Here is a 25,597-nt window from a genome sequence, read left to right on the forward strand (position 1 = left end):
CAAAGCTCTCTGTTTATGGACAGCAAGAAAACTCTCATTTCCTTTCCTCCGTTATCACGTGTTTAAATAAAACGCCCAGCATTGTAATTGAACATATAAAACATTTTAGCTGACTTGATGCCTTCAATTTACTCATGATTCTGTGATCATAATTAAATTGAAAACGGTGGAGTCCTGTGGCCTGTTGTTTCCTACCCTCTGTCTCCAGAGGGCCTGTGTATGAATAAACTAGTGTATGATTTTGCTGTTCCAGGGGTTGTGGTGAGAGCAGATATGTTCAAATGTTTCTCAAGCACTATACTCTGGGGTAAACTCCCTCAAACCCATGTCTGCTTGTCTCCTATAGTCTACATACAATAATAAATATAGCAGCATGTCCCAGCCATCTTGAGGTCTATGCACAAGAGAGCAAAAGCACACTCTATAAACCTGGAGTAAGACCAAGGAGTCTAGGCGACCTTCATGCCTAATGCTTGCACAGTCTCCACTGAGTCTTATGGAAAGCGTGTTTGTTTGAGTCCTGTGGTTATTTACGTCATGGTTGATATGAAAATAATGTCAGAGAAGCTGTGAGAGTTTGACATAGGCAAAGGGACCATCAGTTAGGAGTCTCTGTGAGCACGCAGGACACACTAGATTGTAAAGAGCCATCACTTGAGAAATCAGGGCAAGAAGCAAGGCCAACTGAAGTAGTCTGTGACTGCAGAGGGGAACAGCTGTGCTCTCATACATCAATCTGTCCTGTGCAGCTATCACCAAGCAGCCGAGCCCAGGCAATGTATAAAGAATCCACATGGCTCTGCCTCTAGAGGCTGGCAAGTCAAGCCTATGCTCCTTGTAGCTGCGCTGGCATCTGATGGCCATCTTTCTGCTGCACCACATGGTAAGAGAGAGCATGCTCAGAACTCCCCTCTTCTTCTGAATAAGCTAGTGATGGTGTCCAGGGTCCCCACCTCGTGACCTCATTCAATCCTAATCACTTCCACACACCAACAACACTTGAAGTTGGAGATTAAACTTTCAATACCTGAGCCGGCCACAGTAGCACACGCCTTTATTCCCAGCACTTGGGAGGCAGAGGCAGGCAGAGCTCTGTAAGTCTGAACCCAGCCTGATCTACTAATTGAGTCCAGAACAGCCAGGGCTGTTACACAGAGAAACTCTTTCTTGAAAACAAACAAACAATTTTTTTCAGAATCTGAACTTTGGGGAATATAATTAAACTATAGCAATGGTAATGATAGATTAAAGATGCTCTCTATATCTATAGGGGGTATAGGGGCTATGAATAAATATGAATTGCCCTCCTGGAAGTAACTGACAGTCACTTTGCCCAAGAGAGAAAAAGGAAAGGTAGTCAGCATTGGACCAAGGAACCCAAAGAGAGTGATATGTAGTGTACGCTCTACCCAGATACTACCAAAGGTCACAGACAGGAAGATGGTTCAGCCATGGGAGGACTAGCCCAGGTAAGTATGGGACAGAGGGTGAAGATCTTGACAGAGATAAACCTCTCAAACCTTGGTGCCCATCTGGTTTCAACAGGCAGTGGCACAAATGGGAAGAGGGCTACCTTAAAATAATATTCGTAATTTTCATTTCTACGCTGACTGGCCTGAGGCATGTTGGGGCACTCCCGTGTCCAGGGGAGTAGCTGTTGACAGTGAGTAGCCTCAGCAGCTCTGTAAAGTGCCTGTGACTTCATCCGATCACAGGGAAGTTTCAACCCATAGAAGAATGTACAGGAATAATCAGGGGGAAAGAGATGCACAGCTAGGGTTTTCAAGTCCAAGAGTTATTATGGATTGGTGGAAACAATAACCTCATTGGTGTTTAATATTGATTTTTTTAAAAACCTATTTCATAGCACGGCAAATGAAAGGGGGAATAAGGTAAGAGCTTTCTTAGGGAAGAGGTTTCTAAATAAGTGGCATTTGTAAAAAAAAAATCTAAACTATGAAAAGGGGCCATGATTAAAAAATACAGAGAAATGAATTATAGGCAGGGAGAATTATAAGGCACAGTATGATGGTCCATCTGTGCTATGGTAACAAATTAGCTTGAAACTATGTGATTTATAAATCACAGAGGGTTTTTCCTCCTCCTCCTCCTCCTCCTCCTCCTCCTCCTCCCTCCTCCTCTTTCTTCTCCTCCTCCTCTTTCTTCTTCCATTTCTGGAAGCCAGGAAGTCCAAGAGCATGCCACCAGCACCTGTCTGCCCTGTATGTTGCATGGTAACATATGCACGTGTACATACATGCCTGTATATAATACTGTAGAGGACATCCATGAGACAGAGTCATCCTTCTAGAAGAAGGCCCACCATAATGTTCTCTATTTACTTTTGAGTGTGGGGCCTTCATTACCATTTTCCCTTTGAAAATCCCCACCTTTTTGTACTGTTACAATGGCAATGATGTTTCAGCATGAGCTTTGTGGATTTTATAGTTAACTCCTGTCTGTGGAATGAGTTCATACTTTGTTTAAACTTCTATCTACTCATTGGTCCCCACAGAGCCTAACAACCCCACAGATAGCCATTTGCAAAACAGAAAACTTAGTCACATGAATTGATATCCAGTTGACTTCAAACCAGGCAGTGCCACAAACCCTTGGACTTCAGTGCTGGGGTCATGATCATATCTAGGCCTCAGCTCCCACATGGACTCCTCTGCTAAGTGTTCAGCCTTCCAGTCTCACCTGTGCCAGGTACATGGACATCTCCATCAGTGTACCCAGAACCTAAGGCCCAGTTGAACTAGCATAAGGGGAAGAATGACTTGGCAGTGCACCAGAAGCCACACCTGTCAGGGAGCAGGAAAAGCAGAACCACACAGACAGAGGGCTGGACAATGATGGAGCTGCTGTGGTCCCCGGAGACCACCCAGCCTAAGGATTCGGAGGCACACAGTGGTTGACCACTGGATTCAGGCTGTCCAGGTAGGGTCTATGTAAGGTGGCTCCCTTCAGCTATCTCAGTGAGTCATGAATGTCCCCCAGTGGGCCTGTGTGGGTACTATTGGGAGGAGGTGGGGAAACTTCTGGAAAGTGGCAGTCTAGTGACAGATCATCAGTTAACTGGGTGTATAACTTTAGAGGGACTGTGAGGCCCAGGGCTGATCCCTTGCTCTCTATTTGTTGCATCTCAGCCATGAAGTCAACAGTTGGCTCCACTACACTGTGCCACAGTCTGCTACTTCTCTACATGGCCAAATGCCATGAGTCCTCTGACCATGGGCTGAGATCTCTCAAAGACTCAGCACACCTATAAGCCTTTCCGCTTTGTAACCGGACTCTCCTTGGCTTTGGTTATAGTAGCCGAGAACTGATGACTAGGGATCAGCACCAACAAGCACTAGGAAAGAATCCTGTGCACGCTCCCTGAAAGGCCTCCAGACATCAAGTGAAGGGACTCTGCCATCCGTAACCGGAAAACCTCAGTGGCAACGAAGTGCCCACTCCAACATGAGAGGCATTTCAGAAGAGAAGCTGGCAAAGTAGGAGACCTCTAAGGGAGAGTGTTCTGGAAGTACAATTGAGAACTCACATCCTTGAGGGACCAGGCATGACCAGTCAAGTTGAAAATGAATGATGACAAGAAGTGTTATTTCTACGTCTGTGTTCCACCAGATGTTACATGCCTCAGGCCCTTGCCTGGGATGCTGCACCTGAGTGACACATCCCATAGTGAGCAGGGCTGGTGATGCTGATTTATGTATAGAGGCACTGTCTGGCTTTTGCAATTCTAGCATCATCTAATGTTTCTGTTACTAAGGGCCACCAGGGTTTCTCACACACACATACACACACACACACACACATACACACCACCACCACCACATACACACTCATATACACACCACATATATATATATATATATATATACACACACACACCCCACATATACACACACTACACACCTACACCACACATACACATATACACCACACACACTCCACAGACACACATATCACATACACACACACCACACACACAGACACACTACACACACACACACACACCACACAGACACATACCACACACATACATACAGCACACATATACATATACCATACACACCTACACACCTCATACACACATGCACACATACACATGCACACACACAAACATACCACACAAACACCACACACATACATACATATACCATACACATATATACATATATACACACACACCACATACACACACACATATAAATACCACACACATACATACACCACACACAAACACATATACACATACACATGCACATACATGCACACACGATACACACATGCGCGTGCGCGCGCGCGCACACACACACACACACACACACACATATATATATATATATATATATATATGTATATATATATATATATATATATATATATATATTTTGGCTGAGGCCGATAGGTCTTTGTTGCCTCAACATTCTGCTGGGGATCTTGGTTTTCTCTTTACTTTGAGTGAATTTCTTGGGTTTAACTTTCTTTTATAAATATCTACAGTCAGTCCTGATTTAGATTAGAACCCCAAGAAATTCAGCCCTACCCAGATAGCCACTCACTTAAAGATCTCAGCCACTTAACGAAGGAATTGCCTAGTCTTCCACAAGCCCTTCACATTGTTAGTGGAAGGTGACCTCTCACCTCTTTTAACTCATTGTTGCTTAGGTAGGAAACACGTCCAGGAAGTGCTGGAAAGTACAGTTCAGTCTGTTTTAGGAGAAACTATCTTACAATACTTTAGAGCAGTGGTTCTCAACCTTCCTAATGCTGTGACCCTTTAATACAGTTCCTCATGTTGCGGTGACCCCCAACTATAAAATTATTTTGTTTCTACTTCATAACCATAATTTGTTACTGTTATGAATTGTAATGAAAATATATGATATGTAGGATATCTGATATGCAACCCCTGTGAAAGGGTCCTTTAAGCCCCCAAAGAGATCACAGCCCACTGGTTGAGAACCACTGCCTTAGAGTCTCCAGGGAGAAGGGAGTTCCTGGCTCCACCTGCATGTGAAGGGTGACATGGACAGCCCACATGACTGTTGCAGAGAGGATTCCCCTGCTAAGAGGGAGAATGTGCTTTACCACATCCTGAAAGCTCTTTATTTCAACTCAAGAATTCACTGACTATATAAACTTCATTCCTCCTAATCAAATAATACCACGTGTCGTGCACACTGAGTCTCTGAGCAAATCTTATCTCCCCGGAGTTTATGTGTGTGGCCAGGTAGTACTGGCTCAACACATGACATCACATGTGATGGGATGCTCTCACAGTCCTGAGTAACTTGCATCATATCCTCAATGGGGATTGTGGGATCCAGCTCTTAGCTACATTAAAAAAAAAAAAAAAATAGAAGTGTTGATGTTTTAGCACATAGCTGATTTTAGACCACTGTCCTTCCTTACCCATGCAGTTCATAACCCAGACAACACGAAAGCAGCATTCCTATTTAAATAGCCTTCATCTTACCGATGGCAACAAGATCAAGATGGATGGATATTTCTAACCTAAACAACTGCAATTTTCCACTTGGGATAAATCTAAGGACTGCATCCAAGAATGTTCACTCTAACTTAGAACACTGATGCTCCCCACACACTGGGGACCTCTGGGAGCACACGGGAAGGAAGCCCAATCATACAAGCAAAGATGTCCATCCACACAAGTAGAAAGACAGAGCAGAGAGCCCTGGAGCAGTCGCTGTATGTGTGCATCTTCTTTCTGGTTTGATGTGTCTGTATTTAATACAGGATCAAAGCAAAGCACAATTTCATCAACTTCTGGGGCCAATTCAAATTCACACATGGATCTGGACACAGACTTTGCAGGAGGTACAGTGCTGAGCTTGGAGAGAACACTTTGTCGATGTATCTGTCAGCAGATTCCTGAGATATGGTTATGAACCCAAACTTTAAAAGCTCAATGCAGTTGAGCCTGAGCCTGAGCCTGACCTGAAGAGCCACATTGCTCCTCTGCTTGGGCACACAGACTCCATGCATGACGTCATACAACCTGGAAAGGTCTAACCCACTTTGTCTTTACACATGGTCTCTGGAAATGCATGGGTTTTGAGTCTTACGGGTCAAGAAAAAAAAAAAAAAATCACGTACATCACAGAAGCAAACAAACATAGGTGATGTTAACATCAGTCATGTTTCCCGGTGCTGAGATGCAGGAAAGAGGAAAATGAAACACCAGGATGCTGCTTCCTGATGCTGGTTTGGGGGTTTCCTATCAAGCCTGTTGTGTCCTTCTCTTCTGGTGTGACCAGAATCGGCAGACACCTGCGTTCTCCTTTGTGTGCTGACCTTGTAACTTTTCATTCACAGGATACTTCTGCACACGTGGAGGATTTGTAGTTCTGGATTCTATGTTGCATATAGCATCTTCCTGTTAGTGTCAGGGTCCAGTGTACTGGCCTTAGCCCAACAGACACCTCTGTAACTGTCACAGATTCAGGATTATTGACTGAGGCAAATTTAAGCACTGTCACACAAGTGTGAAGGAAATTCTAGTTACCTGATCTTCATATAAAACAGGAGCCTAGTTCCATCTATATGCCTGTAAATTTGAAAATGTCCTTGATTGTAATAGCTGAGTAGTATTCCATAGTGTAAATGTACCAGTTTTTTTTTTTATCCATTCTTTGACTGTGGGACATATATGTTGTTTTCAGATTCTGCCTGTTATGAATAAGGCTGCTATGAACATAGTTGAACAAACGTCCTTGTGTGGTAGAACTTTTTAGGTAAATGCCAAGGAGTGGAATAGCTGGGTCTTGAGGTAGCCCTATTCCTAATTTTCCGAGAAAGGACCAGGTTGATTTCCACAGTGGTTGTACAAGTTTCCACTCCTACCAGGAATGAAGGAGTGTTCCCTTTTCTCCCCGTCCTTACCAGCATGTGCTGTCACTTGAGTTTTTGATCTTAGTCATTCTGATGCATGTAAGATGACTAAGGACGTTGAACATTTCTATAAGTGTTTCTCAGCCTTTCAATATTCCTCTGTTGAGAATTCTCTGTTTAGCTCTGAACCCCATTTCTTAATTAGGGTTATTTGGTTTGGTGGTGTTTAATTTCTTAAGCTCTTTATATATTTTGGATGGGTGGAACTAGAAATGATCATCCTGAGTGAGATAACCCAGACCCAGAAAGATATACGTGGTATATACTCATTTATAAGTGGATATTAGCCCAACATGGATGTCCTTTGAGAGTCTTCACTCAGCAGGGGATCAGGACAGATGCTGGGACTCACTATTGGACACCAGGTGAGAGTGGTATGGAAGAATGGGGAGACAGAAGAACCCAGAGGATCCAGGAACCCTGCTAGAAGACCATCAAGGCTGGCGGATCTGGACCCAGGGGTGCCTGCACAAACTGCTGTACCAACCAAGGACAATGCATGCAATAAACCTAGACTCCCTGTTCAGATCGAGCCAGGAACAGCTCATTCTCCATGGTTGCAGGGAGAGCAGGAACTGCCTCTGACATGAACTCTGGTGCCCCCTATTTGACCACTTCCCCTTAGTGGTGAGGCCTGGTGACACTCAGAGGAAGGGGAAGGAGGCTATCTGGATGAGACCTGATAGGCTGTGACCATATGGTGAGGGAGGAGGTCCCCTTCTGTCACAGGTCTAGGGGAGGGGAATAGAACGGAAGAGGAAGGGAGAGGGGAATGGGAAGATACAAATGAAGTGATAACAATCGGGTGTAAGCTGAATAAATCATGTAGATGCAGCAGACAATTAAAGTGGACGTATGGAAGAACTCACTTTAAAAGTGCTGCATTCTGAATGCTCACAGAACCTTTCTTTGCAGCATGTGTTTCCAGCCCTGGAACAGGGCTGCATATTCTTGTACACCACAATCTTGTTTCTGAGACTAGAAATCCAATGTTGAAGTCTTTAGAGTGAGGTTATGGTATACGGAGTCCCATAAACACCGACTCTGTTGTCGGATAAGGATCTGCATAAACTTCTGCTCTACACCTTCTTAACCTGATCTCTTAAGCACGTGAGTAACTCAGAGCTATTATTGTGAATGCATTTTTTTGGGTCAGGAAAATTAGGGGAGCTTCTGTAGCCCTAACTGCTAGGATGATTGTCCAAAGCAGTATTTAAATTCTATAATCAGGAAGGAGGAGAAAGATGAAGCCGTCTGCTGTTCTTTGCATACCATGGTTCTCCCGAACAGCCTATCGCTAAAAGGCAGTCACCACCAATGGCCTTTCTCACGCCACTGAAGGTCACGACAAACTGAATTTCCTTTTCCTGCCATGGAAATACACAGCTGGTTCACTCACCTACAGCATTTGGCAAGGTCCTTATTTCTTGTAATGGCAACGGGCTACAAAAAGTTTATCTCATTCAGCTCAAGGGAGCTTCGTTTTCATATTTGGGGAAGAACTTCAATTGAGTGAGATCACAAGCCAGAATGTGCTACCTAATTAGACCCTCGGAAAACAGCCACTGTTCTTTTCTCTGCCTCACAGAGCAATAACAAGGACCCAAAGCTTCAGAGAAGCCAGTTTGGGATACTATCTGCAACACAGCTCTGCTTTTACCGTGTACTTAAGACATGTGCAAAGAAGTCTCAACTGATGTACAAGCAAGGAATGGAGAAGCCAGGCTTCCTGCCCAGTTCTCCCTCCAAAAGGCTTTAGTGGACAGATGTCATTCTACTCTTTTCAATGACCATATTCTTCCCAATAACATAATATTTAAACGCATATGCTAAATGTGCCATGCTGCATACCTCATTTTAATTGATGGTACTCTGAATTAGTTTTCATTAATCACAGAATTCTAGATTTTCTTTCTGCCCTACATAGTAAGGAAGTCACATGGGGAGAATGGCTGTTATGTAGCAAAGACACTTGTATACCAAACAAATTGTTTTACTCTACTTGACAGTGGTTACAGTACTGGACATCCATCCTTACAGCCCAGAAATGTCCTCCCCACTAAATAAAGACAAACCCACAGGGTCCAGAGAAGCACAGCCAAGCTGTATAACTCTGCTGTGGACCCATAAGGTAGCTTACCTTGCATCGTTGCTTTGGTTGGTTCCGAGAACAGAGGGATGAGCAAGAGGTAGATAAGGTAGACGAAGGAGAGCCCATTGTACCGGAACGCACATGCTGTGGTTGGGAAGGGAGAGGAAAGGGAAGCATCATTAGTAACAACAGGCTAACACAATGACAGCATGGGTGATGGGGTCAAAACTCACAGGGCTCCACTCCCTAGACCAGTGGTTCTCAACCTTCCTAATGCTGTGACCCTTTAACGCATTTCCTCATGTTGCGGTGACCCCCAACCATAAAATTATTTTCATTGCTACTTTGTAACTGTAATTTTGCTAATGTTGTGAACTGTAATATAAATAGCTGATATCTCTGATGGTGTAAAGTGACTCCTGTGAAAGGGTCCATTCAACCTCCAGAGGAGTTACAATCCATGGGCTGAGAAACACCACTCTAAACATATAAGTCAATCTCAAAGCAATAAACGGCAATCTGTATTCACCATTGTACTAAGCATGATGCAAAACAGAAAAAAAAAAAACCTGGACCTTGCTCTTAAAAATCTAATAATGAACTTAAAGTTAACAGAATGACTCCATTAAAATGAATAAAGTAACTTATTTTCATTAATTAATTTTTTGTTTATTTTACATGCCAATCGAAACCCCACTCCCTCCTCTCTTCTCAGTCCCACCCTTCCACCCATTTCCCCCATACCTACTTTGGATACAAAACCCAACCACACACATCAAGTCCCACCAGAACTAAGTGCCTCCTCTTTCACTGAGGCAAGACAAGGCAGCCCTGCTATGGAAATGGGATCCAGGAGGAGGCAACAGAGTCCAAGTCAGACATGACCCCACTCCAATTGGTAGGGGACCTACTTGAGGACCAAGAGGCCCATCAACTTCATGTGTGTAGAAAGCCTAGAACCAATACATGCATGTTCTTTGGTTGGTGGCTCAGTCTCCATGATCCCTTATAGGCCCAGGTTAATTGACTACATATGTCTTCTTGTGAAGTCCTTGACCTCTCCAACTCCTTCAATCCTTCCCCTAACTCTTCCACAATACTCCCTGAGTTCCACCTGATGTTTGTATGCATCTGTTTTCATGCTGGATGAAGTCTCTCAGAGGACATTTATGCTAGGTTCCTGTCTGCAAGGATAGCAGAGTATCATTAATAATGCCAGGGGTTGGGTCTCTCCCATGGGGTATGTCTCAAGTTGGGCCAGTCACTGGTTGGCCATTCTCTCAATCTCTGTTCCATCTTTTGCCCTTATATATCTTGTAGGCAGGACAAATGTTGAGTCAAAAGTATTGTGGACATGTTGGTGTTGCCCTCCCTCCACTGGAGGTCCTGCCTGGCTACAGGATGTGGCCATTCCAATCTCAGCATGCCCTGATGCAATAAAGTAACTTGTGAATAAGTACACAATATCAAAAGTATGCGAGAACAGAAAATGTTGGAAGAATGTAAATCAGCTCAGGACCCCCAAGATCAAGTACTCAACACAAAGAAACTGTATTTGCAACATAGCTGAAGAGCAAGACAAAGGCCTTGAAATAGCCTTTATGAATATGATAGAGATCCTTAAAAAGGAAATGAATAAATCCCTTATAGAAATCTTTGAAACACAAACAAACAGTGGAAGGAAATGAATAAGACAGTTCAAGGTCTGATCTGAACATGGAAATACTGATTAAAGAAACCCAAAACTGAGGGAAATCTGGAAATAAAAAATTTTGGAACGTGAACAGCTATTTCATAGGTCAGCTTCACCAACATAGTAAAAGAGATAGAAGAGAGAATCTCAGACACTGAATACATGATAGAAGAAATGGACACTTCAGTGAAAGAAAATGTTAAATTTAAAAATCTTTAAAACCTAAAACAAACAAAAAAACCCACTTAAAACAAAACATCCAGGAAATATGGGACTGCTATGAAAAGTCAAAAATCTAAAGATAATAGGAATAAAGACAAGAGAAGAAACCCAGATCAAAGTCTGAAAATATTTTCAGAAAAATCATAGAAGAAAATTCCCTTAACCTAAATAAGAAGATGCCTATCAAGGTATAAGAAAAATACCAAATAGACTGAACCAGAAAAGAAAGTCCCCTCAGTACATAATAATCAAAACACTAAATGTACAAAACAAAGAAAATATTAAAAGCTGCAAGGGAAGAAAGGCCAAGTAATACATAAAGGCACACCTAATAAAATAAGACAAGTTCTCAATGGAAATTCTAGAAGCCAAAAGGGGCTAGACAGATGTGAAGCAGACTCTATAAGAGATAACAAATGTAAGTCATGATTACTATGCCCAGAAGAACATTCAATCATCATAGATGGAGAAAATAAGATATTTAATAATAAAAAAATTTAAGCAATATCTATCTACAGACCTAGTCCTACACAAAGCACTAGAAGGAAACTCCAATATAAAAAGGTTAACCACACAAAAGAAAACACAAACAATACATAATCCCAGGCCAGCAAATCAAAAAGGGGAACACACACACACACACACACACACCACAACAAGAAAATATCAGGAATCAACAAACATTGTTCACTGATAACTCTCAATATCAATGGTTTCAATTCACCAATAAAAAGACACAGAATGAATGTCAAACAGTATCTAGTGGATATATCCAATTAACACACCTTAACATCGAGAATAGACATTGTCTCAGAGTAAAAGGATGTAAAATGATGTTTTAAGAAAATGTACCTAAGAAGCAAGCTCGTGTAGCCATTTTAATATCTGACAAGTTAGACCAAACTAAAACTAATCAGAACAAAAAGGGAAGGCCACTATGTAGAAAAATCCACCAAGAGGATATTGCAATTTTTAACATCTATGCAGAAAACACAAGGGAACCCAAGTTCATTAAAAAACAAAACAAAAAACCCAAAACACTATGACAGTTTAAATTACATATTGACTTTCACACATTGACAGCAGGAGACTTCAATACTTCACTCTTAATAACAGACAGGTCATTCAGACAAAAAACTGAGAAAAATGCTGGTTATTAACCAAACACACCAAGCCACATAAAGATCCAACAAAGAAAGAGAATTACAGATTAATTTCCATTATGAACATAGATGCAAAAATAGTAAATAAAGTTTGCAAACGGAATCCAAAAACACATCATCCACCATGATCAAGTAAGCTTCATCCCACAGAGGAGGGGATGGTTCAACACATGTAAATCAATATATGTAATCCACCATATAAACGAGCTGAGAGACAAAAATCACACAATCATTTCATTAGATACTTTTGACAAAATCCAAAATTCCTTCATCATAAAAGTCCTGGAGAGATTGGCTATACAAGAATCATACCTCAACATAACAAAAGTAAGTTTAAAGCAAGCTCATAGCCAATATCACCTTAAATGGAGAGAAACTCAAAGCAATTTCACTAAAATAAAAAACAAGACAAGGTTACTCACTTTCTCCATACCGATTTAATATAGTCCTTGAAGTCCTAGGTAGAGCAAAAAGAAAACTTAAGGAGATCAAGGGGATACAATTTGTAAGGGAAGAAGTCAAAGTGTCTTTATTTGTGAATGATAAGATACTATACATAAGTGATCCTAAAAAATTACACTGGGAAATTCCTATAGCTAATAAACACTTTCAGAAAAATAGCTAGATACAAAATTAACTTACATCAATAAGTAGCCTCCATGTATACAAATAAAAAGTGGAATGCAAAATAGAAATCAGAAAAACAATACCTTTCACAATAACCCCCCAAAATATCCTGAGGTAACTCTAACGAAGAAAGTAAAAGACTTCTATGATAAAAACTTTAAGATATTGAAAAATTGAATAAGATTCAGTAGATGGAAAGATCTCCCAGGCTTGTGGATCAGGAAGATTAATATAGTAAAAATGACCATCCTACCAAAAGCAATCTACAGATTCAATAAAATACTCATCAAAATTCCAACCAAAATCTTCTCAGATTTTGAAAGGATACTTTTCAGCTTTATATGGAAGCACACACACACACACACAAGAAAAACCATCACCACCACCAACAACAACAACAAAAACACACGATAGCTAAAAACAACCCTGAATACTAAGAGAACTGATGGAGGTGTCACTATCGCCAACCTCAAATTATACTACAAAGGTAAAGTAATAAAAATGACATAGTATTGCCACAAAACCAGACATGTATGTAGATCAATGGAATCTAATTGAAGACCCAGACATAAATCCACACACCTATATACACCTGATTATTGATAAAGAAGTCTAGAAAGAAAAAGATAGCCTTTTCAATGAATGATGCTGGTCAAACTGGATGGTTGCATGTAGAAGAATGCAAATAGATGCATACTTATTGCTTTGCACAAAACTCAACTCCAAATAGACTAAAGACCTCAACATAAAACCAGATGCACTGAACCTGGCAGAAGAGAAAGTGGAGAATAGCCTTGAACTCATTGGCACATGGGAACATTTTCTGAACAGAATGCCCACCATTAGCAGGCACAAGGACCAACAGTTAATAAATTAGACCCCATGAAACTGAGAAGCTTCTGCATGGAAAGGACACTATCATTTGGACAAAACGGTGGCCTACGGGAAAGGCAAAGAGTTTTTATCAACTCCGCATCTGACTGAGGGCTAATATCAGAAATATATAAAGAACTAAAGAGAGCAGATATCAAGAAAACAAATAACTCAATTTTAAAATGGGTTACATATTTAAAATGGTGTACATATCTAAACAGAATTCTCGATAGAGGAAATTCAAATGGCTAAGAAACACTCTAAATGTTCAACATCCTTAGGCATCAGGGAAATAAAAATCAAACTACTCTGAGAATTAGTCTTATACCTGTCAGAAGGACTAAGAACAATAAAGCAAGCGGCAGCTCATGCTAACAAGAATGGAGAATATGGTGAACAGTATCCATTGATGGTGGGAATGAAAACTTATAAAGTCACTATGTAAATCAATGCGGTAGTTCCTCAGAAATATAGGGATTGATCTACCTCAAGGTCCAGCTGTATCACTCTTGGGCATATACCCAAAGGTCACTTCATCCTACCACAGAGACACTTGCTCAACCATGCTTATCACTGCTTTATTTATAATAGCTAAAAATTGTAAACAACCTAGATGTTTCTCAACAGAGGACTGGATGAAAAAAAAGTGATACATTTAAACAATGGGATATTACTCAGCTGTTAAAAAAAATGAAATCATGCAGTTTGCAGGTAAATATATAGGACTATTTTTAAAATCCTGCATGAGTTAATCCAGACCCAGAAAGATAAATACAATCAGTGCCTTGCTCAGCCATAGTCAAAGAAGTCTCCTCCTAGAGCAGATGGGAACAAATACAGAGACCCACAGCCAGACAATATGCAGAGAGTGAGAGACCCTGGAACACTCATCCCTAAACAGGATTGTCTCCATCAACATCCCTGCAGAAGAGGAAGCAGAAAGAGTGTAAGAGCCAGAGGGGATGGAGGACACCAAGGGAGCAAGGCCCTCTAAATCAACCTGTTCAGTACACATAGAACTCACAGAGACTGAGGCAGCACCGGTCTGCACCAAGTGGGGTCCTAGAGCTGCAAGGGGAAGTGGACACAGCCCTATACCTAACCCAGATGCTATCTCCAGCTGATTACACTGGCAAATGAAAATTTAGTTTCCTCTGAAGGAGTCTCACTGGGAAAACAAACTATTCTAAAGGGTAGACCACAACAAACCCAGCAGTAGATGCTAACAGAAAACAAACTCAAGGGCATGTTGGGAGGCTACCTCTCAAATGAATGCTGTATACCTAAAGAAACCAAACAAGTCCAAGAAATTAATCCTCAGATTAATAGAAGATAAGGAAAAGATCAGAACAGCAATGAAACAGACAAGAAAAAGAATGGAATATTGAATCTAAGTGTTAATTTTCTACAAACATAAGCAAAACAGATAAACCTTTAACCGAAAAAAAAAATAATCAGAGAAAAGATTCAAAAGTAAAATCAGAAGTGACAGACACAGACAGTATCATTTATACCAAAGAAATAGTGAGTGTAACAGGCTACTGAGAACAATCTAGGGGAAGTGGGAAGTCCCTACACACACACACACACACACACACACACACACACACACACACACACACACACACACCACTGATACACTGTTCTACTTCTCTTTCTGTTTCTATGATAAAACACTGACTCAGAGCAACCTGAGGAGGGAAGAGTTCATTTCATCTTACACTGTGAGTTACAGTCCTGTAGTGAGGGAAGTTGGGCGGGATCCAAGACAGGAAGCCCAAGGAAGGACGGGATGGATTGCTATTACACTCAACTTCTGACCAAGGAACTCATTCTTGGCCAGGGAAGTACAGCAGAAACCATGAAGGAATGCTGCTCTCTAGATCTCACTCTCAGGCTTATACTAAGATTGTGTTTTTTTTTTTCATTCAGCCCAGGACCACTGCCTAGGGATGGTGACACCCAGAGTAGGCTAGGTCCGCTGGCATCAAGACAAATCTCCCACAAACATGGCCGTAAGCCAATCTGATGGAAGCACATTTTCTTTCTTTTTTAAATATATTTTATTAATTTATTCATATTACATCTAGATTGTTATCCCATCCCTTGTATCCTCCCATTCCTCCCTCCCTCCCATTTTCCCCTTACTCCCCTCCCCTATGACTGTGACTGAGGGGGACCTCCTCCCCCTGTATATGCTCATAGAGTATCATGTCTCTTATTGGTAGCCTGCTATTCTCTCTCTGAGTGCCACCAGGCCTCCCCATCCAGGGAACATGGTCAAATATGGGGCACCCGAGTTCGTGTGAAAGTCAGACCCCACTCTCCACTCAATGGTGGAGAATGTCCTGTCCATCGGCTAGATCTGGGTAGGGGTTTGAAGTTTACTGCACATATTGTCCTTGGCTGGTGCCATAGTTTAAGCAGGACCCCTGGGCCCAGATCTGCCCGTCTTAATGTTTTTCTTGTAGATTTCTAGGACCCTCTGGATCCTTCTATTTCCCCATTCTCCCATGCTTCTCTCACCTAGAGTCCCAATAGGATGTCCTCCCCTCTGTCCCACTTTCCTGGTAAGTGAAGACTTTCATGAGACATGCCCCTTGGGCTAGTGTCCAGATATAAGTGAGTATATACCATTTGACTCTTTCTGCCTCTGGGTTAACTCACTCATTATGATCATTTCCAGATCAATCCATTTGTCCACAAATTTTGGGAATTTTTTTTTTTTAATAGCTGAGTAGCATTGAAGCTTTCCACTCAGATGACTCTAGACTATGCGTAGCTGATAATCAAGGTAGATAGGATAATGAAGAGGTAGACAATCTGAACTGACTAAAATTGAAGAGAGAGACTGGGTGAATAATAATACATCTTGCCCAAGAAGTCTATCTGTGGCTTTCCACCTCACATCTTTTATTTACTATCTTAGTTAGGGTTTCTACTGCAGCAATAAAGCATCATGACCAAAAAGCAAGTTGGGAAGGAAAGGGCTTATACTTTCTTATCACAGTCCATCATTGAAGGAAGTCAGGACAAGAACTCAAGCAGGGCAGGCACGTGGAGGCAGGAACTGATGCAGAGGACATGGAGGGGGTGCTGCTTACTGGCTTGCTTTTCCTGGTTTGCTCAGTCTGCTTTCTTATAGAACCTGGACCACTAGCCCAAGGATGCCACCACTCACAATGGGCTGGGCCCTCTCACATCAATCACGAATTAAGAAAACGCCCTATAGGCTTCCTATTACCCGACCTTATGGAGGCATTCTTAAGTTCCTTCCTCTCAAAAGGCTTTGGCTTGTGTCAAGTTGATGTGAAACTAGCCATCACAGTTACCATTGTTTGCAGTGCAGTCCAAAGAACTCAAAAAGAAAAGTAGGATGGCCCAGCTGAGTGAAGAAATGAGGCTTTAAAGCTGATCCTGGCCAGCCCTGCCATTCGGTGCACATGCCTGTTGTGTGGTGTCTTAGCCCATCCCCCTCAGTGCAGGCTTGCCTAGTAACACTTCCAAAGAACACAGTAAAAATCCTGGGATACCTCGTAGAGATGCAGAAGGGCTTGGGTGTGACTTGGGCATCTCCTCGGCTGCTCATCTCTTGTTTACTCAGAAGGAAGCCAACTGCCCTATGTGGCTGGCCTATGTAGCTGGCCTCCCTCATGGTGTCCAGCTGTGGTTTGGAGGCACCATCTGTCCTGGCTGCAGGCACTGAGACAGGCAACTCAGGGCACATACTCCAAGTCCTCGATCCAAGAAAGGTGAAACAGGATTTGTTGTTTTATGCACTCACTGCTAATGTCTATGCAGTGATATCTAGCTAATGCCTAAGCTCAAAAAGCAAAAACAAACAAACAAAAGCAAAGCTCTGAATTTGTTCACTTTTTTTATCTGAAATGAATTCATTTGAGTATGACCATAGCCAAATTGTTAGATGTGCCTCTTCCCTCTGCGTGTGTGAACTGGCAACTCAGGGCGGCACAAAGTGCCATATCTAAGTGAGTTACCTCCATCTAGGGTAAAATATGCCTTTGAACTTGGCAATCGGCACATTCAAGTTAGAAAAGCCTTAGAAGGTAAAGCCAGCTCCTTTATCAAGAGTCATGTGATGCACCTCTCCTTGGGACCTAGACACAAGGCACATTTGTTAGCAGTAATGAGCTATCACACTGTGGCTGCACAGTGTTCCCCCGGCACCCTACCCTCTCAAGGGCCAGGCCAGTCAACTGTAGGCCTGTTCCTGGCTAAAGAATGTTACCATGGACAGAGCAATAAAAACACACATCAAAGTGCTCAAAGGAAAGAAACAATTGTATTTGGGTAAGAATGCCAGGTGGTCTCCTGTCTCCCTAGCTGGTTCTTACTATCCAGAATGATAAGGAGATTTCTTTTTAAAAGTTTACAACAGGTAACAGTAATTTCTCATTTTACAGGGAAGTTTTTGTCAGGCCTAGAGCACACAGGATTAAAAAAGGAGCTAATGAGTGAAGAGACCTAACCCTATGAACATCAGTCCTCCCACTTGCACCAGAAACATTTTCAGCTTGCCTCATCAATAAATTTTATTTTCTAAAAATAAAAGTTAGCACTTGGTTACAAAAAAAATTATACAAGTAGAAAACAAAATGATAGATTTCACTTGGATAACTTTATCAGCACAGAAAGGAGAAAAATCTCTTGCAAATATGGAATTGTTTAGACGGCCGCACAACATTTATAAAAGCACTCATGCTGCCATCTATGGATGGTAATTTCCCCATTACTAAAATGTCACCACCAAGAAGTCGTTGCACACTGTAAACCAGACTTCAAAATAGTCCTTTTAGGCTGTGCTGTTAAGGCTGATTGCTCTCAGAGCCAAATGCTTCCCTATCGCCTTCTCTGCATCAAGGGCCAAATGACATCCCTTCAACGGCCTAGGAAACGGGGTCTTATATGCTTAGAGCCTGTATTTCCACCACAAGTGTTCTAAATAGTCTTTATGCATCAGGGGACTTGCTTCCTTCAACAGCTGCCAAAGCAGCACAGCATCGGAAAAAGCAATGCCAGGGTCAAGTGACACAATGATTCTGTCAACTCGGCCGTTTGAAAGGATGTCCTCTCAAAATTGGGTTATTTAAAAAATTCTTAAGAAAAGGGAGAAACAGCTGCAAAGTATATACAATGAAACAGGAAACAAATTAAACAATCGTAGATTCTTTTCCCCAAGGAAGCCAAACTATCAAAGAAATGAGAGACAGGAAAGGAGCAGTTATGTCACCTGATTCATTGTCTATTTGTGGAAATCTTTCCCCCATTATGTGTCCGGTTCAAACTGCAAGTGTCTCAGAGCATGATGCTCTGAAAAGGTTCGGACCAGGGTGCTCTCCTCTCCCTCCATCCCCCTCCCTCCAGAGCCATTTCATGTTAGCCCCAGTGCTTCCTCAGGTTACAAAAGATGACCACTTCTTCAAACAAAAGCTAGCCCAGCCTTTCTCCTCCCATTCATCAGGACTGAGTCACATGCTTCCCACTTATTCTTGTCATTTGTTGGCTACAATAGATTCTGTATGACACCCCAAAATGTTTAGAAACGTGACACAAAAGATTAACAAAAAAATGTTCTGCGAGGTGCTTGTTCTCTCGCTTGCGTGTTTTGCCTAGATTATCTTTATATCTGAATCCAGGGGTAGATCAAGGCTGATGGTGTCATAACAAGGACAAAACACTGAACCAATCAGCCATGCATTCAAAAACTAGACACACTGTAGTGTACATAAAGTTCATTAAAGAAATTGGTTTAACAAATGAAATCTTAAGGGAAAGCCCGAAGGAGAAACTCGGTCTATTGAAGACTAATGTCAGTGGCCTCACTGTATGAGAAAGCCATAGCCACTGAGCAGACTACTAAAAACAGTTACGATAATCAATATAAAGAAAGATGAGGTGAATAAAAGAAGTATTTGATTTGAATATTTTACTTTTTCAAAACAGTTTGCGATGCTATCAGAAACACAGAAGGTAGAAAACAGAATAGATTAAACAATTTGACTGTGGTCAGGCGGAAGTTTAAAAAATTCACTGCCTCTTGTTTGCTTGGTTCTTTTCACACTTAAAACTTTTTTCTTTTATAATGCATTTGTTCATTTATTTTTCTCCTATTGGGGGATTAGCAAACCTTGTCTTTTAAATGGATATAAAAAGGTAGAGTTTTACTTTCTACTTCCTATGTGTGTGTTTGTGTTAAAAACTTTTGAACTTATCATGATTAACTGAATTTGCATAAATGTTTGGGAAAGAATAACTGTTTTTTAATTCTTTAAAATATTTTAAGTCATGAACTTCTGTAGGTGTGTACTCTCAGTTTTTTAAATCTGAATCTCAGGTCCTTATGTTGAAGTTCAAATATGTCTATGGTGCATAATTGTCTGACTTAAGAGAATCAGACTATTGATTGGCCCTTGTGATTAAAGCTGAACAAATAACACATATTCTCAAACGCACTTTATCAAGATATGTGAAAAATGTATTTGAGATTAGAGTATGGGTTTAGTCTGTGCAAAGTCCTGGATTTGATCCCTAGCATGAAAAAGGGGGGAAAATGGAGGAAAGAAAAAAAAAAGGCCAGTAGAAAGAAGGCAGGTTTATTTTACAATAAAAACCCTGTACTGAAACCCCCGGCTTCTGGGTCTACCTAGATCGAGCCTGTTCTCATGTCTCCGGGATAGGGAATTAGTGAGAGACCAAGCTGGGGGAAGGTCCAACCTGGACCCACTTATCCTCTTCTTACCTTGGCGATTTCTCCTCTGTTTAGAACGTGAGTCAGTGTTCATAGACTGCGAGAGTGTAGACAATGTCTGCTGGGATCACCCACTGACACAGACTTCACTAGTCATCTTAAAGTGCATTTTATTTTCTGCTCAGTCCTCACTCCCATAGAATTCAACAGTTCCCAAAACACCCCACATGCCTCCCTAACTACATGGAGAACTTATTTTGCTTTTCACATTGAGTTTTAATACCCTGGCTATAATATCCTATCCTGGTGATGTGAGAACAGCTCCAGGAGCTGCGAGTTTCAGGGCAGGTTTTTTTTTCTTCTGCTCTCTAGAGTGTGTTCCGGGCCCCTTCCTTCCTTTGCTCCATAGAAGCACTTTACGTTAACACAGTCCCATTGGTGGATCTTGCTTTTGTTGACTGTGCCTTTGTGATCCAACCTAAGAGACAAACAGTCACTGCCTACACCAATGTCTTCAAGTGTTTCCCCTACAACTTCTGGCAGTAATATCCTACTTTCCAATCCGGCATATTCATTTTGAGTTGGCTTTCGTGTACAGTCAGAACAAGGGATCACGCTCCAATGTTCTGTGTGGTGGGCAGTTCCCCAGCACCACCTCTGACTGGAGGAGTGGAAATGCTCATCACCATGAGGTGTGGGTCAAATCACCACACTGTACCCCAGAAAGTGCACAAATGTTATATCCCAGTACAGAAAATAATAATTTAAAGCAGTGGTTCTCAACCTTCCTAAGACTGAGACCCTCTAACACAGTTCCTCATGTGGTAACCCCCAACCAATAAAATTATTTTGTTTCTACTCCATAACTGAGATTTTGCTATTGTTATGAATCATGGTGTAACTATTTTTGGAGACAGAGGTTTGCTAAAGGGGTTGAGACCTGTTGCTTTAAAACCGATGCTATTCCCCTTATGGAAACAAATTGGATGCAAGCCTATGTAAATGTTTTTAGATTTGCTTTGATTTCTATTCATGTGCATGAGTATATGTTTGTGTGCGTGTATGCAGCATGAGTGGGGTGCCTAAGTAAGGCAGAAGAGGGTGTCAGACCCCTTGGAGTGGGGATTGTGAACCCCCCAACATGGATGTGGAGGCTGGACTTAAGAACCGTGAGGGATCTCAGCTATCTCTCCAGCCCCCAACAAGTAAGTTTACCTTTACAATGCTGAAATGTGTGTCCTAAGTTTTTTTTTTTTTTAACTAAATCAGTATTCATTAACTCCATCTTATTTTTGGTTACTCTTCTGTAACTTCCCCCCAAAACTTGTCCTTTTGCCTTGACATATGTATTACTCCAAACTCACTCTAATGTGATTTTTTTTTTTACATCAGTGGTTTATTGCAAAATCCAGGGGTGAGGAATGGTCACCCAGGGAGGTGGCCTGAAGGCCCTGGTAATATGGCAAAGGTCTCTGCCTTCTGCTTCTGCAAAATATCTTCATGTCACATTCTGTTTCAAACTTCAACTTGAGAAATTCAAAGAAAGTCTGTTTTGGAACTTGTATACCCCAACCTAATTTAGCCTAACAGATTAAATGACTGAATTCTATAGTTTTATATGCAAAAGAGCTGAATAGTTGTAATCTCATGCAAATTAGCTTAAAATAAAGTAGACCTTGCCTTCCGCACCATTAAACAGTAGGAAATAAAAGCCATTTTCACTTTTAGTAATGAGAAATCCATCTCAATCCCATTTGATCCCTCATGTTCAGATGGATGCCTGGTACACGTTCATCCCTGAGCACTCGTGAGTGCTGTGGAGGACAGCACTGGCAGAGGCCAGGCAGGTCCCCCATGCTCATTCTACAAGCAGCAGTGAGATTTCAGTAGCAGGACTCATGTAAGCCCACCCCCCAGGCCCCCGAGTTTGAGGAGGCTTTCGCTGCAGACTTTAGAATATCCTATACTGTTCTTGGTAGCACTCCTCTGTGGCCTGATGGGTACATTATAAAGGGAAAAATCCATCTTGCTATCTGTGATGTCATATTGCTTCCATTTTTAGTATATGGCACTACCCAACCTTGTATTTTCTTTAAGGACCCAGACGCTACAAACTGCCAAAGCTGCTGTCCCACCTTGCTATTTACTGCAGTGCACGGCCTGTTTCTTCCTTGGGAAACTCTTGGTTTTGACATAAGAGCACCCATCACTTCCAACTCTTTCTGCTGTTCACTCCCTTTATGTGTCAACTCAGCGATCATCCCTATCAGCTCTGGTACCAAAGAGAAACAGTCTCAGACCTGCGTGAAGCCCTTGCTACCAAAACAGCACTTCGAATGATATTTCTTAGCTAAGGTTTCTAGTGCTTTGATGACAAAAAGCACATTGGGGAGAAAGGGTTTTTTTCAGCTTACACTTCCATGTCACTGTTCATGATCAAAGGAAGTCAGGACAGGAACTCAAACAGGGCAGGATCCTGGAGGCAGGAGCTGATGTGGAGGCCATGGAGGGGTGCTGCTTATTGGCTTGGTTGCCAAGGCTTGCTCAGCTGGCTTTCTTATAGAACCCAGGACCACCAGCCTGGGGATGGCATCACCCACAACAGCCTGGGCCCTCCCCCATTGATCACTAATTGAGAAAATGCCTTACAGCTGGACCTCATGGAGGCGTTTCCTCAACTGAGTCTCCTTTCTCTCTGATGACTACTTTGTGTCCAGTTGACACACTATGCTAGCCAGAACATGACAAATAGCCAGACAAATGCCTCCAAATCAGCTCCTAACAGTGAGCAATCGACGGAGACTTCAGCTTACTCACTTAACATTGTCCCCAGCCTTTGTGTGGCTGAGTTTCCTTTCAATATACACCACATTCTCCTACGGCAAAATGCTAAGATAGTTTAAATATTTCAGTGGAATTCTTCATTAAGGAAACTGAGAACGGATTGCAATTACATTTTTGGCCCAGCATAGGTTTGCATCAATTCCTGGTCAAGAAATCAGGGGTTTTTGTTTGTTTGTTTGTTTTGTTTTGTTTTGTCTTTTTATCCCTTAACTAACAATGTGTAGGTCTCATGCTTCCAGACATAGATGATGTTTTCTGCTTGCTGGCCCATTTTTATGCCTTCTATTTTACCAAATGATGCATCATGTTTCAGAACGTTCCCTGAAAGGTTGCTTTGGTGTCAAGAGTTTTCTGCCAAAAAAGCAGGTACCACCCATAAGCCCTTATGAGCAGCTAGATGGGTTCTGTCAAATTACATAGAGGTTGGGTTACCCCTACAATACCTAGGCTAGGTCACCTGGTAATCTTTCTGCAGTGAACCCTGCAGGGGCAAATAACCCTGCAACTCTAGGACTATCACCTATAAAATCCAATTAATAATATATGCCCCCTCTGGTTCCAGCAACTCCATTAGTAAATTCTTCCCCAGACATACAAATCACTAGGCTTTCAGCCACTTTGGAACAGGGGTTATTTCCTGTTTATTACTCTATTTCCAGTTTCTATTCTAGTCCCTGAACACAGTAAGCATTCAGTAAATATTTACTGAAGTTTAAATAAATTCTTGCCTCTATTTTTTTCCCCTTTTTTCCCCTGGCCTGGACAATCCTCTGCCTAATAATATGTCACAAACTCACAAAAGCTCAAATGTTTGTCTCTTGAAGAAAGCCCTCAGAACCTCGATAAAATGTTTTTCTGGGTTTTTTTCTTAAGACTCCATATCTTCCTTCATGGAGATGATGCAGCATGGATCACCATTTAATGAATCTCAGTGCAACAGTCACAGAGGATGGCTGTTGCCATGGAAAGGAACATGGAAACACGTCCACGCTGCAATGCTGAAATAAAATAGATTGCAAAGTTGTATATCATGTGGCAGGCTTATGACGTAGTTCCTATGAATATTCCCCCATTTAAAGGAAATGAAGTCTCAGAAATGATATTTAATTCACTCAGTATCAAGGCAAAAGTACAGTTAATCCCAGTCACACTGGCTCCATAGTCCCTGCTTGGCCTTCTGCTCCTCTGCCACTTTCTCTATAAGAACACATCTGTGCTTACTAATCTTGGCTGTCAGCTTGACACACCTGTGAAGGAACATCAGTTCAGGAACTGCAGCCATCGAATTGGTCTGTGGCCCTTTCTTCCAGGCATGTGGGCTGTAGCATCTGCAGGCAGTTATGGCAGAGCCATGTCAAAAATGGCAGCAGAATGTAAAGCTGGAAGCGAGCCAGGAAGCAGCTTTCCTCTGAGGTTTCCACCTTAAACTTCAGGTTGGAGTGAGTTCTTCCCTTGGCTTCCTTTAATAATGGACTCTGAACTGGAAGATAAACTCATCCCTGTCCAGTTTGCTTTGGGTCTTGGTATTTATCATATAAACAGAAAGCAAACTCAGACCACATCAGAGACCATCTACATTAACATAGTCAGACTATCAACACAGGGGGATTAAAGGATAGCGACTTCCCAGGGACCGATGAGCCAGACTCAGGCTTCAGGTTTGGGTGCCTGGAGATAGATTGCCCTGTATGCAGGAAGCGGGAGAATGGTAAGGTCTGAGTGCCAAGCTGTCGCTTCCAAAGTGAGAGTGGACACACCCTCCTTCAGGACCTCCAGCTTTGTCTTCATTTTAGTGAAAAATCTTTCAAAACTAAACGGTTTTAGTACACTGCATCCAGATTCGTTGTCAGTGAAAAATCAAATGGAGAAGAGCACTTAAGCTTTCTTCTATAAGGGGAAGGACACTGTCAACAGAACAAAATGGCAGCCTATAGACTGAGGAGAAAGAAAAAAACTTCACCAACCCTACATCTGACAAAGCGCTAACATCCAAAATGTATAAAAAAACTCAAGAAATTAAACATCACTAAACCAAACAACCCAATTAAAAAATGGGGTACAGAGCTAAACAGAAAGTTCTCAACAGAAGAATATTGAATGGATGAGAAACACATAAAGAAACGCTCAATGTCCTTAGTCATCAGGGAAATGCAAATCAAAACGACTCTGAGATTCCATCTTACACTTATCCAAATGGCTAAGATCAAAAATTCAAGTGACAGCACATGTTGGCTAGGTTGTGGAAAAAGGGGAACACTCTTTCATCACTGGTGGGAGTGAAAATTTGTACAACCACTTTGGAAATCAATCTGGCGCCTTTTCAGACAATTGGAAATAGTGCTACCTAGAGACCCAGTTATACCACTCCTGGGCATTTACCCAAAAGACGCTCCACCATACAACAAGGATATGTGTCCAACTATGTTCGGACCAGCATTATTCATAATAGC

General features: G+C 41.8%; 1 protein-coding gene across 3 annotated transcripts in view; it reads right to left on the minus strand.

Annotated features, from left to right (window-relative positions):
- Nucleotides 1-25,597, minus strand: part of Piezo2 (piezo type mechanosensitive ion channel component 2) — a 360,353-nt gene that overhangs the window by 280,234 nt on the left and 54,522 nt on the right. For all 3 annotated transcript variants that reach the window (XM_051163421.1, XM_051163420.1, XM_051163419.1), the window contains exon 2: nucleotides 9,065-9,160. In XM_051163421.1, coding sequence (XP_051019378.1) covers nucleotides 9,065-9,160 — 96 coding nt within the window. The remainder of the gene's footprint in view (nucleotides 1-9,064; nucleotides 9,161-25,597) is intronic.

Source organism: Acomys russatus, chromosome 20, assembly GCF_903995435.1.
Source record: "Acomys russatus chromosome 20, mAcoRus1.1, whole genome shotgun sequence".
In the NCBI taxonomy this organism is placed as follows: Eukaryota; Metazoa; Chordata; class Mammalia; order Rodentia; family Muridae; genus Acomys; species Acomys russatus.